The sequence below is a fragment of the Cladophialophora bantiana genome (genome assembly GCF_000835475.1).
Source record: "Cladophialophora bantiana CBS 173.52 unplaced genomic scaffold supercont1.3, whole genome shotgun sequence".
NCBI classification, from domain to species: Eukaryota; Fungi; Ascomycota; class Eurotiomycetes; order Chaetothyriales; family Herpotrichiellaceae; genus Cladophialophora; species Cladophialophora bantiana.
Window position 1 is genome coordinate 922,408 of NW_015971577.1, and position 19,161 is coordinate 941,568.

Consider the following 19,161-nt stretch of genomic DNA (forward strand, 5'->3'; position numbering starts at 1 on the left):
CCACATTTTACACACTTACACCAAAGAGCACATACATCGAACGCTGTCGCGAACCTGCGGGATGTGGACTGGATGAGAGATTGGACTACATGGGATAGTCTGTCTGTCATTCATTTGATCCATTCATTCAAGTGCCTCCAGGGGCCTTGAGCCTCATTCTGAAAAAAAGGGGAAATGTCGTAAATCAACGCACATCGACACAATCCACATCCTGTACCTAGGACCTACAGCCGCACTCCTTTCAAGGGTCTCCGCTGCGCAGCGGCCACGTGGCCGAAACCTTCCTGTTGTTCAGTCTCTCAATCCCGCCGTAGTGGAGGCCAAGGGTTGATAACAAATGTTTCCCTCCCGGGTTCTGGCTGAGGCGGATGTGCGCGAACTCCCCGTCTGCCAGAACCTCTATGCCCACGGGGTCAAGACGGTCGATCTTCCCTTCCAGCTCTTCATGCGTGTATGCGCACAGGTCCGGGCCAAAGTGCGACTGAAGGTGCTCAGCAATGTCGACGATGTTCCTGTAACGCCCGAATCCGCGACCGCTGCGCCACAGGGTGCCGTTGCGGAAACTGTCCATCCACACCGCGAACATGCCTGCGATCCACAGACTGGTCAGCGTGCAAACGATCCAAAGATAGCCGCTGGAAAGACCCCATTGATAGGTACTGCTAGGAACACATTGGAGGATGCCTTGGGGGCTCTGTTCACTCTGCATTACCCAGTTATAATCGTCATCGACAAATGCCTTGAAAGATGTGTTTTGGCCGGAGATTAAAATCTTGGTGAACTCCCCGGGATAACGTTCGATACAGCCGCCGTTGGCAGCACAGTATGCGTCATATGAGATGTTGTTGAGCTGATCGCGGTCCAGTTCAATCAACTTATATGTTGGATCCCCTGGAGAGGTGACGTTAACCATGGTCTTGTACTCCACTATGTATCCTGTGGTCAGGTCGAGCAGAGTGGGCAGGGCAATGAGATATGCCACGGCAACGGCAAGCCAAATAAGGGTGACTTTTGCGCGGACGGTGTCCACCTTTGTAACGGCTCGCAGTTGGTACCATGCTCCCTTGATGGACGTCGTGTCGAACGCCATGGCAGTGTATAACTGCAAAGGGACGCAGTTTTCCTGGATGATGCGAAGGATGGCCATGCTGAAGAGATGATAGGAGAGCCACGATAAGAGCACCTGCGAGCCCCTACCCAGTACCAAGTTGAGGCCTGCATCCAGGATCTTGACTGACGTGTAGCTCAAAGAACCCCAGGCTATGTTGATGGCGAATCTCCCGGAATAAAGAGACGGGTCGCAAGGAAACAAGCGTTCTGCAAGATGGCGATTGCCATAAAGGTCGAGTAGTGTGTAGAAAGGGTATCCGGCAATAAGCCCCGGGACGACCGCGCCGATGGTGCATCCACTGTATACCAGAAAAGCACCGATAGTGATGAGGACATTCCTGATGGTGCAATATTTGCGGAGAGGTTTTAACGGTTTGGGCGGCAGCACGTACGGCGGAACAGGCTGGCTCTGGCTCCGGCTCCCAAATTGCTTGGGGAGGTCATCCTGGGAGGAATTGCCGCTTCGTACATTGAGCTGGGGCTCCTTCAATAGATATTCGTCGAGCGAAGGCATTTTGAGGCATGGATTGCTCCCCAAAGCTCAAAGCAGCAGATGTGGGAGACCAGGATCAAAGCCACACTGAACGAGACACCACAGAGACCTACCTATATACATACGGGGGACCTACCGGGAGATTTAAACTGGCGACTTGTCAACATCGTCTTGCGCTGCACAAAGTCCTCTCTATTGTGCAGCTGAGAAACAAACTGACCCACGATAGCGACGCCGTGTGGCTTTATCCCATGTCCGAGAATCCTCGTATTCGACTGTTGATAGCGAGTGGACGGCGTTCTGGACTCTGAGCCCCCTTTAGTGGTTCCATAGGGAGTAATAAAAGTACAGAGGTTTGATGCGAAGCAATTTGCGAAAGTCCCGTTTGAGTCAGAAGAGGCGACCCAAGGTTTCGGTCCTGAAGGAGCCAAGACCAGACAAGCTTCCACTAGCAGCGTCTTCAGCCAGCCATGCCAGCAGCCACTCCGTCCTGCGCGGAACAGGCATGAACATGCTCTACTGCAGTCCAGAGCCTAGACCGTGTTGAATTACATATCACCAGCATCTTTCTCAGGGGGAGGAACACAGACCTATCCTGCGTATTATTTCGATACAATATGGTGGAATGAATGTTCATTTTGGGACCTGGACAGGGATCTGTCGGTGACACATGGCCCGTCTTTAGCAGGCATCGTCGAGATCTACCCCGTACCGGGTATGTAAGTCCTCTCAACAGCGTTAGTGGCGCGGAGGAAGGCCTAGAATGTGCTAAATGCCTGGGCAGCATGATGAACTCGTCCTCGGCCGCAACTCATTAACAACCACCTGCTCCTCAGGCCGAGTCCCGGTGACAGAAATACTAGACAATGTTGGTGGGATGTCGACTCTCGAGGGCCATCTCACCGCCGTGAGACTGATGCTTATGTATTCTGCCATAACAGCTCACGGTACCCCTCCACGACACCTGGCCTGTCCCATTCTTGGGGAGGGGTGTATAAGTATCTCTCATGCTCAAAATGAAACCAAATCGGGCCTTCAACACCTCTCCTTGAGTCAGTCGTCAATACCTCCCCAGTCACAGCAGCTTCGTACTTTCAACCACCATAATGTCGGTGTCTCCGTATTCCGTCCAGCACGATCCCGAAGTCCAAGAATACAACAAACGCTTCTCGACTTGGAAGGCTTCCGAGAAGAGTAGGAAGCAAGAAGAGAAACTTTTTCGAGAGCAGGCCAAGAGGGACCGGAGAGCGGCCTTGAAGCAGATAGCTAAGGCGGAAAGAGGTGATTGCATTGAATTCGTTTGCTTTTGGTGAAGTTTCGCTGACACCGTGGCAGCAGAGGTTGGAAAGGCCTTTGGGTGGGTGTGTCAGAAAGACCGATCAAAGACTGAGGTCGTTTCAGCCAAGAAGCTCGATGGTGACAGTGACTCGGATGAGCTCTCTGTGCGAGAGGCGCTAGCGGTGTGAATATAGATGCTTAGATGGCACGACATGACTTCCGTGTCAGCATGGCGTCCATCAATACTAGAAATCCTGCCGGTGCAAAAGTTCGTTCTCATCGAGTCCCATCCGTTCATCCTCCCAAACTCCACAAACCTTTGCCCAGGCCCCTCGCAACAACACCACCCAACCACGACCCTCTCGCCTCAATGCCGAGACTTACGCCCTTGACCCCGACCCACTGACTCACCGCGGCCGTGACAGCGACCTCATCGTCGCAGGGGACACGAATCCAGGCATTTGGGCCCTCGACTTTCAAAACGTCGACGGGGATGGCTGTGCCGGTGAGTCCAAGGTACTGCTGAAGTGCTGCCGTGAGATATGAACGCAGTGTGATTTCGTCTAGCGTCTGGTCAGCTTGGGTTGGCATGGCGTGGAGACGGAGGTGGAAGTATGAATATGGAGGGCTGCGGAGCGTGATAGTGGCAGTTTGCCCCTTCAAAGGAGCAGGTTTAGTCTTTGTCATTATCGACGATTGTTATTCACAAAGGACAGAAGGTTGGAGGTAGATCGATCGAACCATATGTGTGGCTCTATAATGCACCGCGGAGCGAAAGAATTCCAAGAGGGGAGAATTCAAAAGCGAAATAGACTTGGAATGTGACAGTACAATTTCCCCACCTGGAACCATGGCTTTCAAGGCTGTCCTTGGGCTTTCGTGGACTACGACGTCATTCCAGCCTGTCAGACATGACCGATACGGCTACATACCGAGCGAGCTAGATATGGAGTACCGGGTACCGGGTACTTTGGTATTTTCTTGTGATTGGTCTGCCTCAACCATCCGTCCCTCAATACGGGCACCTTGACAGTTTCACAGCCTCCTACTCACCTACTACATACATACCATCATCAACCGTCGAGAACAACAAGATCTGTGTCAGGTTTGTCGCTCCCACTGATGTTTTCGAGGCTGAAGCATCTCTCCCGCCATCTCTCACTCTCACAACCCTCTGTTCTATCCAAAACCATGTCTTCAGCCACAACCACGACAACAACCACGTTCACTCTCCCCGACACGACCCCCAGCATCCCAGTAACCCACCCATCCTCTCTCACCAAGGACCAACTCCTCAGTTTCCCCGCCTTCAAGACCTGGCTGAATACCCTGCAAAGGAGTCTCTCACTACAGTACAGCTCTGCAACCCATCCATTCCACCAATCCCCATACTCTCTGAGATCCATCGAGGTCCAATCCGTCGACTTTTTTTCCGGCCACCGCCTCGGCTTCCTCAAGCTGAAGGCCACCGTGACCAATGACAAGGGAGAGTCCCTGCCCGGCTCGGTATTCATGCGAGGCGGGAGCGTCGCCATGTTGATAATCTTGACCCCTTTGCCTTCGCGTTCTTCCGAGCAGTCGCTCCCAACGACCTCCAAGGCGCTGCCCGTTGCAGAAGAAGAAGAGTACGCGATATTGACGGTCCAGCCCCGGATTCCGGCCGGATCGCTCAACTTTGTCGAATTGCCCGCGGGCATGATCGATGACAGTGGCACGTTCGCGGGCGCAGCAGCCAAAGAGATTCAAGAGGAAACCGGGCTCGAGATCTCGAGCGACGAGCTCGTCGACATGACGCAACTTGCGTCGTCGTCCACCGTCACTAGTACTGGTCCTGGTCCTCAGGAGGACACTCCGGAAGAGCAGCTCCAGTCGGCCATCTACCCTTCCCCAGGCGGGTCCGACGAATTCATCCCCATCTTCCTCGCCCGCAAGACCCTCCCGCGCCCGCAGATCGAGACACTAAAGGGCAAGTTGACCGGCTTGAGGGACCACGGCGAGAAAATCACGCTGCGCATCGTGAGATTGAACGAGGTGTGGAAGGTCGCGTGGAGAGATGGGAAGACCTTGGCGGCCATGGCGCTCTATGAGGGCTTGAAGGGAGAAGGGAAGCTATGATCTATCTGGCTTCAAGAGCTACAATTCATGCAAATCTCGAAATCTCCAGTGGGGACTTTTCAATGATTCCTTTTTTATTCTCGTGGCTCTCTCCCGATATCGTCATCCCTGCCACGCGGTTCGTCTCATCGATGATGAACTCCTCAGAATTGGGTATCTAATACAGTCCTACATCGGAAAATGGCCTACTCCGAGAAAGCAATCTACGCCTGAAAGTCGGCAAGAAGCCTGCTCAGACTGCTGACTGGTTCCTAGCGAGTGGCAGAAGGTGAATCTGGACCATTTGGCACTAGGGTCGGAAGCGTGGCCAGGTACTTCTCGTGCGCCTTCCGCTGTGCCTCCCACTCCTTCTTCAACTTCTTCACCCGGCTCGCTGTCAGAGGGGTTCCATTCCTGGCCGTCGTCGGGACACCGTCGTCATCCCACGCCGAATACTCTGTTTGATGTGGTGGTTTGAACATCTCTCTCGGATCGAGTTTGGCCTTCTGCAACTTCTCCTGCGCCTCTCTTTCGCGCTGTTTTCTCGCTTCTTCTTTTTGGCGGGCTTTGTCTTCCTTTTCGCGCCGGGCAGCTTTGAGACCTTCGGTGACGGGGCGGACCAGAGCGGGCGCATTCTCTCGGTCTTCGAGGTAAATGTCCAGTTGCCAGAGATCGATGTCTCGGACCCGGTCGCAGAGGGCGAGGATTTGTTTGTTCAGATCAGGCGAGGATTCCATGGCAGCCGGCGAAGAAGTCGCTTGAAGGGCGGCCCTGCTGAACTCACTCAGGGCACGGGCATATGAAGGCCGAGGTCTCCCACTGGAGGCCGGCTCTTCCAGGCTGGTGGGCGAGGTGGTAACGATTTCCTGGACTTTCTCGGCGGTGATGGATTTGGCAATGGCGGCTTGTCGCAGTTCGTCCCGCATTTTAGCGAGCGGGTAGACGAACTCTTTTGCGGCGTCAGGGATCTCGATACCTTTCCAGCCCACCTGTTCGGTATCTGCTGGCTCGGAGCCATTTAGGCCAAAGATGTTCACTAGACGGGTGACGAAAAGGCCGACCCGGCGATGATCTCCTGCTGTTAATTCGGACTTTTTGGCGCCGTTGTATGTGTTTATTAGTTGCGATATCGTGTTCATGGCGATCGGCGTGTTGAAGGAGTCGAGTAATGCAGTTCGGACCTTCTCTGCTGCCTCCTGAATAGCCTCTTCCAAGCCGGCTGGCCGTTCATCTGAGGATTTTGTGTTCTTGATGGCCTCGATGGCGTTGAGGAAGAAGTTGTCCACACGGTCTTCCCAATTCCTGCCTTCGGTGACCATGTCATCCGTAATTTCTATCCCGTCTTTCCAATTTCCGAGCAAGAAAACAATTCGTAGACTCCTGGCAGTCCAGTCCTTCCTGACGTGAAGCGCTTCCCGGATGGTGGTGAAGTTTTTCAGCGATTTCGACATCTTTGATCCTTGTATAGATAGGTGACCCATATGCAAGAAATAATTCACCCATTGACCATGGTTTGCCCAGAACGCTTCGCTCTGGGCAAGCTCATTGTCATGGTGAGGAAATGCTAGATCAATCCCGCCGGAATGGATGTCCATTTGTTGACCAAGCTTCCCCGACGCCATCGCCGAGCATTCAATGTGCCATCCAGGCCGACCAGGACCCCATTCGCTATCCCAGCTTGGCTCACCGGGCTTTGATGCCTTCCAAAGAGCAAAGTCGGCATCCGATCTCTTAGCAGTTGCGTCTTTTTGTGACAGAGCACCTTCTCCGTCAGCCTGCAGTTCCTTGTCGTTTCTGTTCCATGGTTCTAATCTGGCGTAAGGGTAACCGGCGGCCTCGAATGCTTTTATGTCGAAATAAACCGAACCGTCTGACGTCCTGTAACCCATTTTGTTATCCACAATCTTCTTGACAAACTCCGCAATCTCTTTGCCATGCTCAGTGACTCGCACAAGATCATCCGGATCCATGACATTGAGATCATGCATGTCCTGGAAAAATCGAGCCTCATATTCTTTCGTGAGTTTCGTGAACACGGCGTAATCGTCTCCGCGGATCGTGCTACCGAACTGCTCGTCCAGGACCAGGCACATGATATCGTTGACGCGGTTGTAGAATTCATGCGGGGTCAGGAGCTTTGGATCTTGCATCAGAGCTTTTGCCGCGTTTCGAGCGGTATTGATGTGCATCTTGATCTTGGCCTCTCTGTCACCTGGTTTTGTTCCTGGCTCTAGGCTCCCTCCTGCAAGGACATCTCCATACGTGTGTTCGATGACTCCGTCGAATGTCTCGGGGGTGATGAGGTCCTTGGACGCTATGCGTTTCAGGTTCTTCTGGATGTAGTAGTGCCACGCCTGCTGAGCGTCTTGACGGACTTGGTCGTCGATGTATCTAGATGGCAGTCAGAATCTGCAAAGACTATTTCGTGCCGTCGCTCCGTACCTGTGGTTCTTCTTGTATTCGTCATAGAGGTGACGTTGCCTCGCTCTTAGAATGATCTTGTCGTCAATATCTGTGGTGTTCATTACAAACCGAATCTTGAAGCCAAAGTAGTCTCGCAGGATACGTCGAATGATATCCGTGGTCACATAGTTACGCGCATGGCCCAGATGGGAGTCGTCATAGACCGTGGGACCGCAGGCATACCAAGAGATATGGCCGGGTTGTATAGGGACAAATGGGACTTTGGATCGTGTCAAGGAGTTGTAGACCTTCAACTGCGGCTGATGGGTTGTGCCCGTAGGCATGGTCCAGGGAGGTTGCGACATTCTGACGGATTTGTTGCAGAAACTCCGAGCTGATGAGCAGAAAGAACGCTTCAGATAGCTCATGAGACTCCAGCTCAGCGCAGCGCAGCACAGCTCACTTCACTTCACTGACTCACCTCCCTCTGTTTGGGCGCAGGCGGCACACGGAGCAGGACTGAGTCACGCAGCTGGGCTGGAATGAGGCTCGGAAAATCGCACGCAATACGAGGTGGTACTACGAGGCGAGGGAGGTACCCCGGAGCCACTTTGCCCACTTAAATTTTGATGACGGATTGCGGTCAAATGCCGCGACGCCTGGTTTGCGACTAATGGAGGGGTTGAGGACTCGGAACGGAAGTGCAGCAACAAATACGGAGACTTCTGTATACGAATTTCTGCCGGATGTATCAAGCGAGTAATGTGCCATTCTCATCCCAGCAACGACCCTCTAGATCGAGGGCCAACTTCGCTCTGGAACCTTGGGGTCTGTGTATCAAGCCGGAAACGCCGTGAACAATGCAAAAATGCAGGTCTAAGAGCCCAGTCACGATTTCTTCCAAACAACCCACGAAACGCCTCTCCGGCCAGCGCCCCTGTGTCGAGCGAACCACCCGTAGCCCATCCAGGCGACCTTGAATGCCACCCCCCATAGAAAGACTGCAAATACCAACCCCCACCAGCTCCCAGAGGATTCTCGTGGAGCAATATCCGAGTATCCCAAGATCTCACCCTCCCGATTCAACGCTCCCACGCGAAACCGAGAATATTGAGATAGCCGGGACAGATCAAAGCTCTCTTCGAAGAACTCCTTGTCAAGGAAATCGAGATCGCTCCATTCTTCTTCGTGCTCTCCTGTGCCACCTCCCTGCAACACCCATGCTTCTACCTCTGTCGCCCCATTCCAACTGACATAGAGCATGTCATCCAGAATCTTCGCTGCAGGAGGCTCTCGAGGCTTGCCAATCCAGCCTGCTGATTTGAAAGCTCTGTACGAGACTGCCGTAGTGAAGACGTGAAGCCACGGCGCCCCGTAATGGACCTCACACAGCAGAGTTCCGTCCAGAGAAAACTCACTCAAGACCGGAGAATGGCCAAAGCCCACGAACACGTGTCTGGTGTCGGGAAGGTACTGCGCCGAGCCCTGTGAAGGTGTCCGTGTCTGGTGTTGAGACACATACGAATGCAAAAGGGTTACGGTACGGTTGGCTATATCCAACTTGAGCATCATGGCTCGGCTGTATGGGCCATTGACATGCAAGGGCCCTCCTTCCTTGTTGTCGAAAAGCGTGATGATACCTTCTTCCTCGTTGACCCAACGTGCATCATGCTGCCACTTGAAGTTGAGAGCGTCGCCCCCTGAAAGATCCCTGAATTGATTGCGTTGGCCGCCAAGAATCCATATGATTTGGCCATCCGAGCTGATGCAGCTGACCGAATGAGTATGGCGTGAGGAGATGAGGTAGTTGCCTTTGGAGTCCTTGTCGACGCTGTTAATGTGGAAGAAGTCGAAAGGAATGCTTTTGATGTATCCGCCAAATGGATGAGTCATGAAAGTCTCATTGACTTGGAAATGGTCTGAGGCTTTCCACTCGAAGAGCAGCTCGCCAGTCGCAATGTCAACTTCCTGAAACCCACTGTCGGTGAGCCATCCGTTCTTCCATTTACCCAGCGAGGAGAGATCAGCCGGGGTCACATTGTAGAACGTCAACAGCGCGGTGTTGTTTGGGGTGATTTTGAACTCGTGGAGATCGCCTTCGATCTCGCTCCCCTTCGCAACTGCTGAAACTGTGTGTTTGATATCGTACGAGCTATCCATCTGATCTTTCATCAGTCAACCGAAGCTGGACATGAATGCAAACTCACCATGTGATAGACGCCTCTGCCCATGGTCCCTCCCTTCTTTCCAGACCAGAATGTCAAGTATTGCTGGCCCATGTAACTCTGGACTTTCAGGTTCGTCGTAACAGCAAAACCTTCCCCTTTCCAAATAAGTTCACTATTACTATCCAGTATTGCAGGACCAGGATTGGGGATTGAGCCTCCATTGTAATTAAGGAAGGTATAGCCATTGTCGCAATCCGGGTCGTGTTTGCTTATGCTCGTCCGCGGCGAACTCAAGCCATTCGACACATATGTCTGCGAAGGTGAACCACCATAGAAGCCCAGATCATACAAGGTCGGATTCAATGTCGGAGATAACCAGATAAGGAGCGGGATCGCAGCATAGCATACGGCCAAGTAGAGAGCAAGAGCCCCCGCGACAACAACGACGGCCCAGAACAGGAGCCGGAGGACAAAGGGCTTCGCCTCGAAGCGCCGACGCCCCATGAGAAGCATTGGAGCAGGGGGAAAGCAGCATTGTCCGTGTCCTTCACACACAAGAGGTGGCCAACACATGCTATATGTGAAAAATACATGCGGTTCGTGGTCAACGGGGGGATAAGAGAACTAGGAACCATACCAAGCGACGGTGCGTGTCGTTTGACCAACCACGATGCCGGCCACAGATTGACGACATGGCCACTCGAGGATCAGAGAGGGTCGACTCATACGGCAATTGATTCATCGGCGGTTGATTTCGACACTGTGGGAAACTGTCCGCGTAATTTCGGGGGGGCATTTGGTGGGCATTCGAGCTTGCCGGCGGGAGATTTTCCTTGTCAACAACACAGGACAGGTTAGCTGGTAGCATGTGGATAAAGATGCCACCGTAAGGAGGCTTAGCAGACGCAATGAAACACGATCCTATCAAGACGGCATGAGATGCGACAAGAGGGAAAAGGTGGGGATGGGCAGTGGGCAAGAAGATGCCAACGCTTGTCGTAATGCTCATGGCGGCTTGTTTGCTTGGATTGGCGGTCTTGGTGTCTTGATGGTGGCATCGGCGGGCTTGAATGTCGTCGATGGCTTGCAGTGAGGCGTGTCAATTGCGGTCCACGACCACCAGAACCTTGCGAGTTGCAATCCGCAAGCTGGAGCAACTAGGGCACGACCTGGTCAGAAGCTCCGATCTCATGTACCTAACACCTCGTACACATCGGGTCGTTGCCCGGGTGGGTGTGGTTTTCTCTCCTGTCCTCACACCTGCTCGCAAACACTGCCTGGTCGAGCATGGTTTGCGACAAAAGCGGAGTGTGGAATACCGGTCCATACAGCAGAAATTGAGGCAAACAAAAGGAAAAAGGGCAAGTGAAGCGTAGGTTGAGTTGAGAGATAGCTCTGGACGCCCAACCAGCAACAAGAGATGCCGCTTAAGCGGGATCAACCACAGCACGCAGCGGGTGCCGCCAAGTGCTAGCAAACCACCTGCGCCCACCAACCCGCCCGGTAATTATCCGTCACCACCGTCTGTCGTTTATCACTGTGAGCATCCCATCCATGAACGCGGCCAGATACAGTACAGTACAATCTGCCTCCGTCTGCGCCCTCGCTAATACCCACCGAGCTGCCCTCCTGACGCAAGTTCGAATAGAGACTCGGAAATCTGCCACGAGCCCCATTCCTCTCCATTCCTCCTTCAATGATCGGCGCTTTAGCATGTCAATGGTGGCCGCTATCATCGCAGGGCGGCGCTGGTCGGGTGGCTACATGTACACACTTGCTTGAAAAGGACACCGGCACAACACTGAACGGAACCAATTGACGGCATACCTACTCCGAATTCGAAAGACACACGTCCGGCTGATCCAAGCCGATCCCAGCCCTCACATCCCAATCATTTCACTACCACCAGGTACAGCACACAACCGAAGACCAACTAGCCAGCGGGCCACCCTATTCCACACCCCACGTGCCAACGTCTCCCTCTCGTACCCGCCGAGCCCCCTTCTTTGCTGCCGTGCACCCTACGTCTTACCGAGCCAAGACATTAGTCGGATGCGCTCATCGTCACCAAGCAACAACGATAACTGGCTGGCAACCCTGTTTCAGCCAAAGACTCTCCTCCCTGAAGAAAAGAGAGCAGACCTTTGAAAGGGCGGCCATCTCGGCATCACTTCTCCGTACCACATCCACATGCCCCTTCCAACCCATTCTTGTCCTGGCTGCCAGCGTCGAGTCATCTTATGACAGTTCCATGGTCATGTGGCCTCGTGCGAGCTTAGCAAAAGCTCCCTTGTCCGCGTTCCTCGAGAACTGCTGTTCCCTTCTTCTGATCCCTAGGTACGGCAAATAATGGCCCGGGTGGACGACAATGAAGACTGCCACCACGAGGAACATCAGCGCCGAATCAAATGCATAGAAGAACCACTCGTGATCGGTGAGATAATTCCTCGTTCCCAAGGCGAATTCAATGAAGCGGAGCAGCGTCCGAATCAGAATCAATATATTGGCCACGTTGATCACCGTCAAGAACAACTGCCAGTTGCGCTCTTTTGGAAGTGAAACGTCTCGGAGCGTCGTCCTCAGCAGAATGTTGAGCCGGAGGCTGGCGAAGGCGAAGAAACCGAACGACACCAGTTGTAGTCCTAGTCCGACCAGAACCACGTTTTTCCCGGTGTTTGCGTGCTCTTTCGTGTTTGCCGAGGCCACCATGGAGCCTCCAATTACCTGGATGAAGAAGCTGAAGACATCAGATCCCACAAATACCGGGGTGATCCTGCGCGCAGGCACCCAGAGATGGCGAGCCGTCTGAAAGCGAGGAGGGACCACCCACATCACGACCCGGCCGAACGCCATGTAACAGGCGGCCGCCATCACGGCGGGTGCGACGAGGACTGACTTGATTGTCAGCGACGGAGAGTTGGATTGGGGACGAAAGGGATTTTAATCTCTCGCAAGGTTGGTATCCTTTTTGGACGAGACTTACTCATAACAGTCTGGACGATGAAGGTGTTCCGGTTCTCGAGATTTTGGATGGAAGCAGCTCGAGTCACATATCCGACGAATTCCACTGTGTCAAGGTCAGAACACACATGCAGCTGCATATTGACGACGCAATGGCAGACTCACTGGCGACCGCAAGGTTCATCGACCACCAAAACCAAGATCGGTGCCAGAACATCTGGCCCAGATTTGTTATCAACGCAATGGCGTACAGCACAATGAAAACGACCGCTGCCGCGAAGGATGGGACATAGTCGTATCGGCCTTGCTTTGCGAATTCTTGGGGAGACTTGTCAGCGGGCTCACTGCCATTGACGGATCGAGAAGCGAGGAACAGTAAGTGTGGGATAGAGTTTCCCAACGCTTCCATGATGCTGCTAGCTGTGATGCGAGGACTGCCTCTCTAAGAAATTGCCAGCGATGCGGCTTCTCAGTTGAGTGAAGAAATTCTAGAAGATGTGGGAGCAGAATGGCCACGGCGGGTTGCAAGCTATCGGTAAATCACTCTGATCGGCCTGTTCCTCAATGTCTTATTATACTGGTTGACGTTGGTCCAACCATGGATCGGTCCATGGGTGGAAAGGAGGCGCAAGACCCGTGGGGATTCATATCGCCAACTTGCACTGTTTTTCAAGGCGAATACGGACTATACGCGCCTTTCCCGGCGCAAAATGCTCTTACAGACCCATCCGGTTCGAATCCTGTTCTCCGTGCAGGGTTGAATAAAGACGGTCACTCCTGAGTGGGTTGTTTCAGAGCACCGATAACGTCGCCTCCCTTTAAGCGAGCAACATCAGGCGGCAGGCATTCTTGAAAATCATTCGAAAATTAGCTGACTGTTCCAAGTTCGCAACCCCTTCCGCAAGGGGTTTAGCGACATGTCGAAGGAAAACCTCAATCTGGAGTCTCGACTGGGGCGGTGCTTCTAGGCGAAGCTTTTTGCCCTTCCAAAAGCCCGTTCAGATATGCAGCTTCTGCGAGGTCAAACCTTGTGGGAAATTTTCAACTTCGAATGTCACCGCGGGGTCAATTTCCTGACAATTGGTCGACCTTTTGATCGGCCTCACCCAGCTTCAGTCACGTGGCAGGCTGAATATCATGCCAACGGCTGAGTGACCGTTCACCAGAGAAGGAAATCCATCAAACGAGCTTAATATTATTACATGCCTCTTACGGCCTCTCGGTGGGCGTTCTGGGTCTTCGGCGCCATGTCTGGTTCCAGCATGCATGATTGGATCTGCTGAGGCCTCTGAAAATGGGGTAAATCATAACTACTGAGTCTCATGCTCGCAGGACAACACCCCCTTGGCATCATCTGCTGGCCAATCATCTAGATTTGCACCCTATGCAGCCTCCTTCACCGCGTCTTCATGTATATCCGACGTTTTAATCCTAACGCTGTTCTGGGTCTGACCTTTTGCCCTCAGTTTCGCCTCCTTCTTCAACTGGCGCTGACTCTTGGGCGCATGGGATATGATCTTAACATGTCTTGACCACTTCTCCTGTGCCGACGCCTCGTCTTCTTCGGACCATGTTCTGGGCAGCACCGCAAAGACGAGATACGAAGTGTGCGTTTTCAACTCAGCCTCTGTCCTGTGCACAAGCTGGCCTCCGTTGAATGGTGGTTTGCCTGCCTCGCTCTGCTGTTGCTGGCCAGTGATATTTGAGGACTTCTTGTTCTCATCCGAGCTCTGTCCTGCGTGGAAATCCTTCAACCTTTGTTCTACCTCTTTCAGTCTTGATACCGCCTCCTCAACATTGGCTGCGAAGACATTGCTTGAGCGCATGCCGTCGTACTCAAGTCCCGTGTACTCTCGTCGAACTTCGATGCGCTTGTGTTGCACCTCCACCATTTCAATCTCTATCCAATCGTACCTCCGAAGTGCGGATATTGTTTTTTGCGCCTGCTCGATGCAAGGGCTAAACGTGCATATGTGGACAGGGGAGTGAGAGTCGAGGACGCTCGGTGTGCCTTCGTGCAGCGGCTCGCGGGTCAAATGAGGCAGAGCCTCCCATGGACAAGGCAGATCCAGAAAGATGGCGTTGGCACGCGGGGAGGTCCTCTCGTCGGAGGGAGTTTCTTCAGAGTCGTAGACTAGAAAGCCATCCTTGTACACGTCTCGATGCATGGCGTGGACAATGGTGTCTAGCCCGTGTTGAGTCATTTCGGTTTTGATTTTGTCGTGCCGCTCACGGTGGAACTCGTAGCTGAAGACCCGTCCGCAGCAATCGTTCTTCCCGTCTGTCTCGCCGTTGCTGTCTTCTCTCGTCATCAGCGCTCCATTTCCCTCTTTTCCGCCTTCTTGCGTAGCCGCGGCAACGGCAGCAGCAGGAGCGGGACCATCAAAGTCCTCCCTTTCCCCCTTGCCCACAATGTCGTCAGGGCGACTCCGCTCTTTCTCGGGATAATACCCGCTGAACACAGCTCTCGCCGCTGCGTGCGTGAAGCTCCCGCTCCCGCTACCGGCCTCGATCAGCCTGCTTCCGGGCCTCGCCCGAATGCGGTGCAGGATGTAGCTGTAGTCCGGCGTGTACACAACCTGGGTGCGGTGCGGGAGACAGGTGGTCCAGTTTTCGGGCGTGGGCGGGAGGACATGCACGAAGCCCGAGTCCGCCACGACGGCCTCCTTGACCACCACCGCTCTCGCTCCCGTCGGATCTTGCGGAGTTTCTAGACGCTCGTCATCTCTTCCTCCCTCTGTTCCTCCTTCTGATTCCAAGAGCGCCTCGTCCGCCTTCCGCTTCTTCCCTCCTCCTCCTCCTCCTCCTCCTCCTCCGCCGCCGCCGCCGCCGCCGCCGCCGCCGCCGCCGACATCTCTGGCCTTCTTGCTCGGGCGACTCTTCTTAGCCCACCCGCGCGACCCTGTGTCAACCTTACTTGCCCGGATCTGGCTGCCCCAGGGCACGCCGATGATGGTCGAGTGCGGGAACGAGCCGAACCGCGTGTTCGTCACCACGCCCTCGGCATACCCTTCATCCGCGTCCTTGGTCACTTGCGTCGACAGGACCACCGGCAGAGACTGGTCGCGCCGCAGGTGCAGCGAGGCTAGGTCGTGTTCTTTGGCGAACCGGGTTGGGGTCAGGAATGTGGAAACCATTTTTGATCGCCCTTTTTTGGGGGATATTTTTCTTCTTGGGGTTTGCCTTTCTTTCCTTGCCTTCCTGTCCGAACAGACGGTTCTTTTTCTGCTTTCAAATATCGTGAGAGCTGAGAACTTTCTATTCTCTCTTCTTGGGATAAAGAAGCCGACCAAGAGCAACGAAAAAGCAAGAGGGAAAATGATAGAAAAGAAAACACTCTCTATCGCCCTTGTTGCTCGCTCACGTCAAACATTAGTCCTCTGCCAGGAGTCAAAACGCCGTGATGATTCAGAAGCTGCATTTTCCTCCGCTGAAAGATGAGAGTGATGATGGGAAGTGAAGAGGGACTATCGAAGATTGAAGAAACGTTAAAATGTGCCCCAAAAATTTGATATCACGTGCCTGTGTAGAAGGTCGTGGGGTTTTATTTAGTTCCAAACTCCTTATCTTTGTCGACTAATTTCGGTACTATGAGCTAGCAAAACTTCTCTAAATACCAGGATGGGCTTCCAGCCTATGCAAGGTCTACTCCGTTCCGTAACTCATTAATCAATTCAGACCAATTGTCGCGATCGAGCATCGTATCCTAAAGATATATGCGACGTTCAATGACCAATTAAAATGCTCCTCCAAAGTCCCACGTTCTCGACCTGCTTTAACCCTCAGTAGCGACCGTTTGATTCCCATTCTTCATATATCCCATGGCTTCACGGCTGCTTGGCACACGAGTCCAGCTTCTGGAAGTTCGCCGTGCGCGAAGAACCTTTTCAATATCCCAAACGTGCACACGCTCGGATTGGTAGTCCCCGCGCAATGTCCCGGCATGTCCTGCGTGAAAACGACACTGCCCTCATGTCGTTCTGCCATCTTGATCGCATTCCGTACCGGGGTCACCGGGTCCGCCGTGTTGCCGATGAACAACAATGGACTTCCGCGAGGGTCGTAATCAGAAAGGTTCGACTGAAAGGGTCCTGTAAATCGATTTTTGGCAGAAGGACGGTTGGCCAAGGGCCAGTGGACGCAATGAAGGGTGATTTCTGCCCAGATAGATCCAATCAGTGGAGATTGCGATTGCAGCAGGTCCAAGTATTCCGCAAAGTCTCTCTTCGATCGAGATGTGATGTCGTCGCCATCCCCACAGAGGATGGAGATGCCAGACTCCAGTTGCCACGGATAGTTGGTTGGGAGTGGCAGATCTTTTGCCATGAAGACATCCGATAGCATAGGGATGTGAGGAGCGTTCGGAGGCAGCGGTGCAAAGTCCCGGAGTTCGGGAAAAGGCCAGCTCTTCCACGACTTCCATGCCGAAATAGCGCTATAGACATCTTGCTCCATCAGAGATTTTAGAACCAATGCCAACAGCGGCCAAAGCTGAATGGGTTGATACAGGTGAATATGAATGATGGATTTCATGTTGAGGTAAGTGAGGATGTAGGCATTGTCATTTTGGACCAAGGGCATGGGGTTGTTCTTGAGTCCCTGAAGAAAGGTCTCGACCTGCGTTCGCATCTCTTCAGGTCCAGTGATCGCGGGATTCGACAGAGCGCACTTTGTTCCGGCTTCGAAACAGTACTCAAAGAACTTGGTCCATGTCTTGTTATTGTCCTGAAGATTAGTCGTCCATCCTGTGGCAGCATAGTCGTCTGCGTCGACGACACCGTCCAAGACCATGCGACCGATTCGGTGCGGAAACATAGAGGCAAAGGTATTACCCAGGTAAGAGCCATACGACAAACCCCAGTAGTTGAGAAGGGGAGGGTCCTCATTTGATTTAGCAGAGAGAAGGGACTGTTGGTTTTGCCGATTGCGGCCTTTGCTACTCAGCTGTCTCCGCAGATGTGCATCAACTTGATCAACGATTTCCACCATGTCATGTGCCACCAAAGTGGTGCTCACGAACTGACGAATGGTTGAACCATCAGAGAACCTGCCTTTGCTCGTTTGCGCGCAAAGAAGTCCAAGGCTCTTGTCAATGCCCCATTTGACATCCAGAGCATTCTGGTTTGATTCGAGACTTCCTGCTCCCGCCCCCAAGAGATCGAGTGTGTATCTCGAGGTGTCATCTTCAAAGCAGGCCAAACTGGGCGTCGAGAATTGTACGCCACGGGGGTCGAAAGACAGGATTTCGAAATGCTTGTCACCGTCAAGGACGTTTTGGATGCTCTTGCCAGCCCAAAGCACAGTTGCCACACCGGAACCACTAGGACCTCCAGGATTAATGATAACTGTACCTCCGAAAGATTCATCTCCGACATCCACCACAGCAGGCAGCCTCGTGACTGCCAGAACGACCGAGCGGGGATTTGAGAGGTTGGACCAATCCAGGGGGACCTCTAGCCTGGCGCACTCAAAGGAGCCATAGCATTTGTGATATTGAAGCTCTCTTGAAGAAGGGATCTCGGTCCAGTTGAAAGCTCCTGTTGCCTTGACACCGGTAGGATATGGATGAATCGAGAATGCAAAACCGTGACCAATTAGCAGTGTGAGGAAGCTTGCCCAAAGCGTGCCCAATGATGGCCTCATATTGATTCACGATGCTTCCTGGCACGCAGGATCGCCGGGCGGATATTTTCGTACAAACACTCGGGGCTGAGGACAAGCAGCTAAATAGCTCTCAACACATGGAGAGGACGTTGAGCACGGGACACTTCAAGCGTGCGAAAGCTCCCCTTCACCAGGCAGCAGGCATTCGCTTAGAAACAACAGATCCCCGGGTGCGCGAAGCTCGCGAGCTCATCATCGGAGATGCAGAAAATACACGCGGTGCATCTGACTGTCTCGGATTTGTAGCTGGGAGAGTCGGGGAGTGGATGGTAAGGTGATGGATTCCATTGGGAAGCGAAAAAGAAATGAGAATTCACAAGCCTCCGACCTTTTAAGCGAAACTGACCTAGTCGCCTAGGCGCCTTCTCACCTATAGGTGCCCGGCAATAGGTACTCCAAAGGTCGTGGTTCTACCTACATATAGATTCCTCGAGAACGAGGGAAAAACTAATTCCCATATAGGGTTTGAATCTAGAGGGTGAACAAAGGCCGCATAACCTGAGGTTGAACCGGGGCTTGGGCTGAGTCCTTCTTGAGCGTCCCTGAGGCGTCCCTGGGCAGCCTACTGAGGTACTCGGTACCCCTGTACATGGGGACCAAATGTGGCCTTTGCCTCCCTTCCAGCGCGAGCCTCGGATACTGCCACCCAAACCGCCGACCAAAAATGATTGAAGAGGCGGCTATAGACTCCCTCGAACCTGCTTTCGCCTAACGCGGAGAAAGGCTGTGCGGAGAGCGGTGACACCTTCATAGCATCCGCACATCGCGCCAAAGCACAATATAGTCTTCATTGGTTGTGAAAAGTCTTAAATGACTGCAGAGGCTTCAGTCACAGGCCATATATGCTACAAAAACGGCCACAGCGCGGACTTTGGAAAAAGGCAAAGAAGTCGTGGGCGACTGAAATTACAGTGGTCCCTGAGGCCGCTCGAACCAGTGGAAGGATAATGGAGACAACTAAGGTCTATTGGCCTTTTCTATTCTGTCTTT

General features: G+C 53.2%; 9 protein-coding genes across 9 annotated transcripts; 2 read left to right on the plus strand and 7 right to left on the minus strand.

Moving 5' to 3' along the window:
- Window positions 1-241: 241 nt before the first annotated feature.
- Z519_02251 (uncharacterized protein) lies at window positions 242-1,624 on the minus strand (the record flags this gene model as incomplete). The annotated part of the gene is made up of 1 exon (XM_016760008.1): window positions 242-1,624. One exon carries the CDS (start codon window positions 1,622-1,624, stop codon window positions 242-244), a length of 1,383 nt encoding a protein of 460 aa, XP_016623529.1.
- A 1,085-nt stretch (window positions 1,625-2,709) lies between these two features.
- Z519_02252 (uncharacterized protein) lies at window positions 2,710-3,069 on the plus strand (the record flags this gene model as incomplete). The annotated part of the gene is made up of 2 exons (XM_016760009.1): window positions 2,710-2,884; window positions 2,939-3,069. The coding sequence occupies 2 exons, from the start codon at window positions 2,710-2,712 to the stop codon at window positions 3,067-3,069; spliced, it is 306 nt and encodes a 101-aa protein (XP_016623530.1).
- A 106-nt stretch (window positions 3,070-3,175) lies between these two features.
- Window positions 3,176-3,568, minus strand: Z519_02253 (uncharacterized protein; the record flags this gene model as incomplete). Its single annotated transcript, XM_016760010.1, has 1 exon — window positions 3,176-3,568. One exon carries the CDS (start codon window positions 3,566-3,568, stop codon window positions 3,176-3,178), a length of 393 nt encoding a protein of 130 aa, XP_016623531.1.
- Window positions 3,569-4,072: 504 nt separating this feature from the next.
- Window positions 4,073-4,996, plus strand: Z519_02254 (uncharacterized protein; the record flags this gene model as incomplete). The annotated part of the gene is made up of 1 exon (XM_016760011.1): window positions 4,073-4,996. The coding sequence occupies one exon, from the start codon at window positions 4,073-4,075 to the stop codon at window positions 4,994-4,996; it is 924 nt and encodes a 307-aa protein (XP_016623532.1).
- A 251-nt stretch (window positions 4,997-5,247) lies between these two features.
- On the minus strand, window positions 5,248-7,743 carry Z519_02255 (cysteine-tRNA ligase; the record flags this gene model as incomplete). Its single annotated transcript, XM_016760012.1, has 2 exons — window positions 5,248-7,366; window positions 7,418-7,743. The coding sequence occupies 2 exons, from the start codon at window positions 7,741-7,743 to the stop codon at window positions 5,248-5,250; spliced, it is 2,445 nt and encodes an 814-aa protein (XP_016623533.1).
- A 523-nt stretch (window positions 7,744-8,266) lies between these two features.
- Window positions 8,267-10,059, minus strand: Z519_02256 (uncharacterized protein; the record flags this gene model as incomplete). The annotated part of the gene is made up of 2 exons (XM_016760013.1): window positions 8,267-9,538; window positions 9,586-10,059. The coding sequence occupies 2 exons, from the start codon at window positions 10,057-10,059 to the stop codon at window positions 8,267-8,269; spliced, it is 1,746 nt and encodes a 581-aa protein (XP_016623534.1).
- Window positions 10,060-11,784: 1,725 nt separating this feature from the next.
- Window positions 11,785-12,916, minus strand: Z519_02257 (uncharacterized protein; the record flags this gene model as incomplete). The annotated part of the gene is made up of 3 exons (XM_016760014.1): window positions 11,785-12,437; window positions 12,530-12,613; window positions 12,673-12,916. 3 exons carry the CDS (start codon window positions 12,914-12,916, stop codon window positions 11,785-11,787), a joined length of 981 nt encoding a protein of 326 aa, XP_016623535.1.
- A 973-nt stretch (window positions 12,917-13,889) lies between these two features.
- Window positions 13,890-15,644, minus strand: Z519_02258 (tRNA (adenine(58)-N(1))-methyltransferase catalytic subunit TRM61; the record flags this gene model as incomplete). Its single annotated transcript, XM_016760015.1, has 1 exon — window positions 13,890-15,644. One exon carries the CDS (start codon window positions 15,642-15,644, stop codon window positions 13,890-13,892), a length of 1,755 nt encoding a protein of 584 aa, XP_016623536.1.
- A 673-nt stretch (window positions 15,645-16,317) lies between these two features.
- Window positions 16,318-18,150, minus strand: Z519_02259 (uncharacterized protein; the record flags this gene model as incomplete). Its single annotated transcript, XM_016760016.1, has 1 exon — window positions 16,318-18,150. The coding sequence occupies one exon, from the start codon at window positions 18,148-18,150 to the stop codon at window positions 16,318-16,320; it is 1,833 nt and encodes a 610-aa protein (XP_016623537.1).
- Window positions 18,151-19,161: the final 1,011 nt, after the last annotated feature.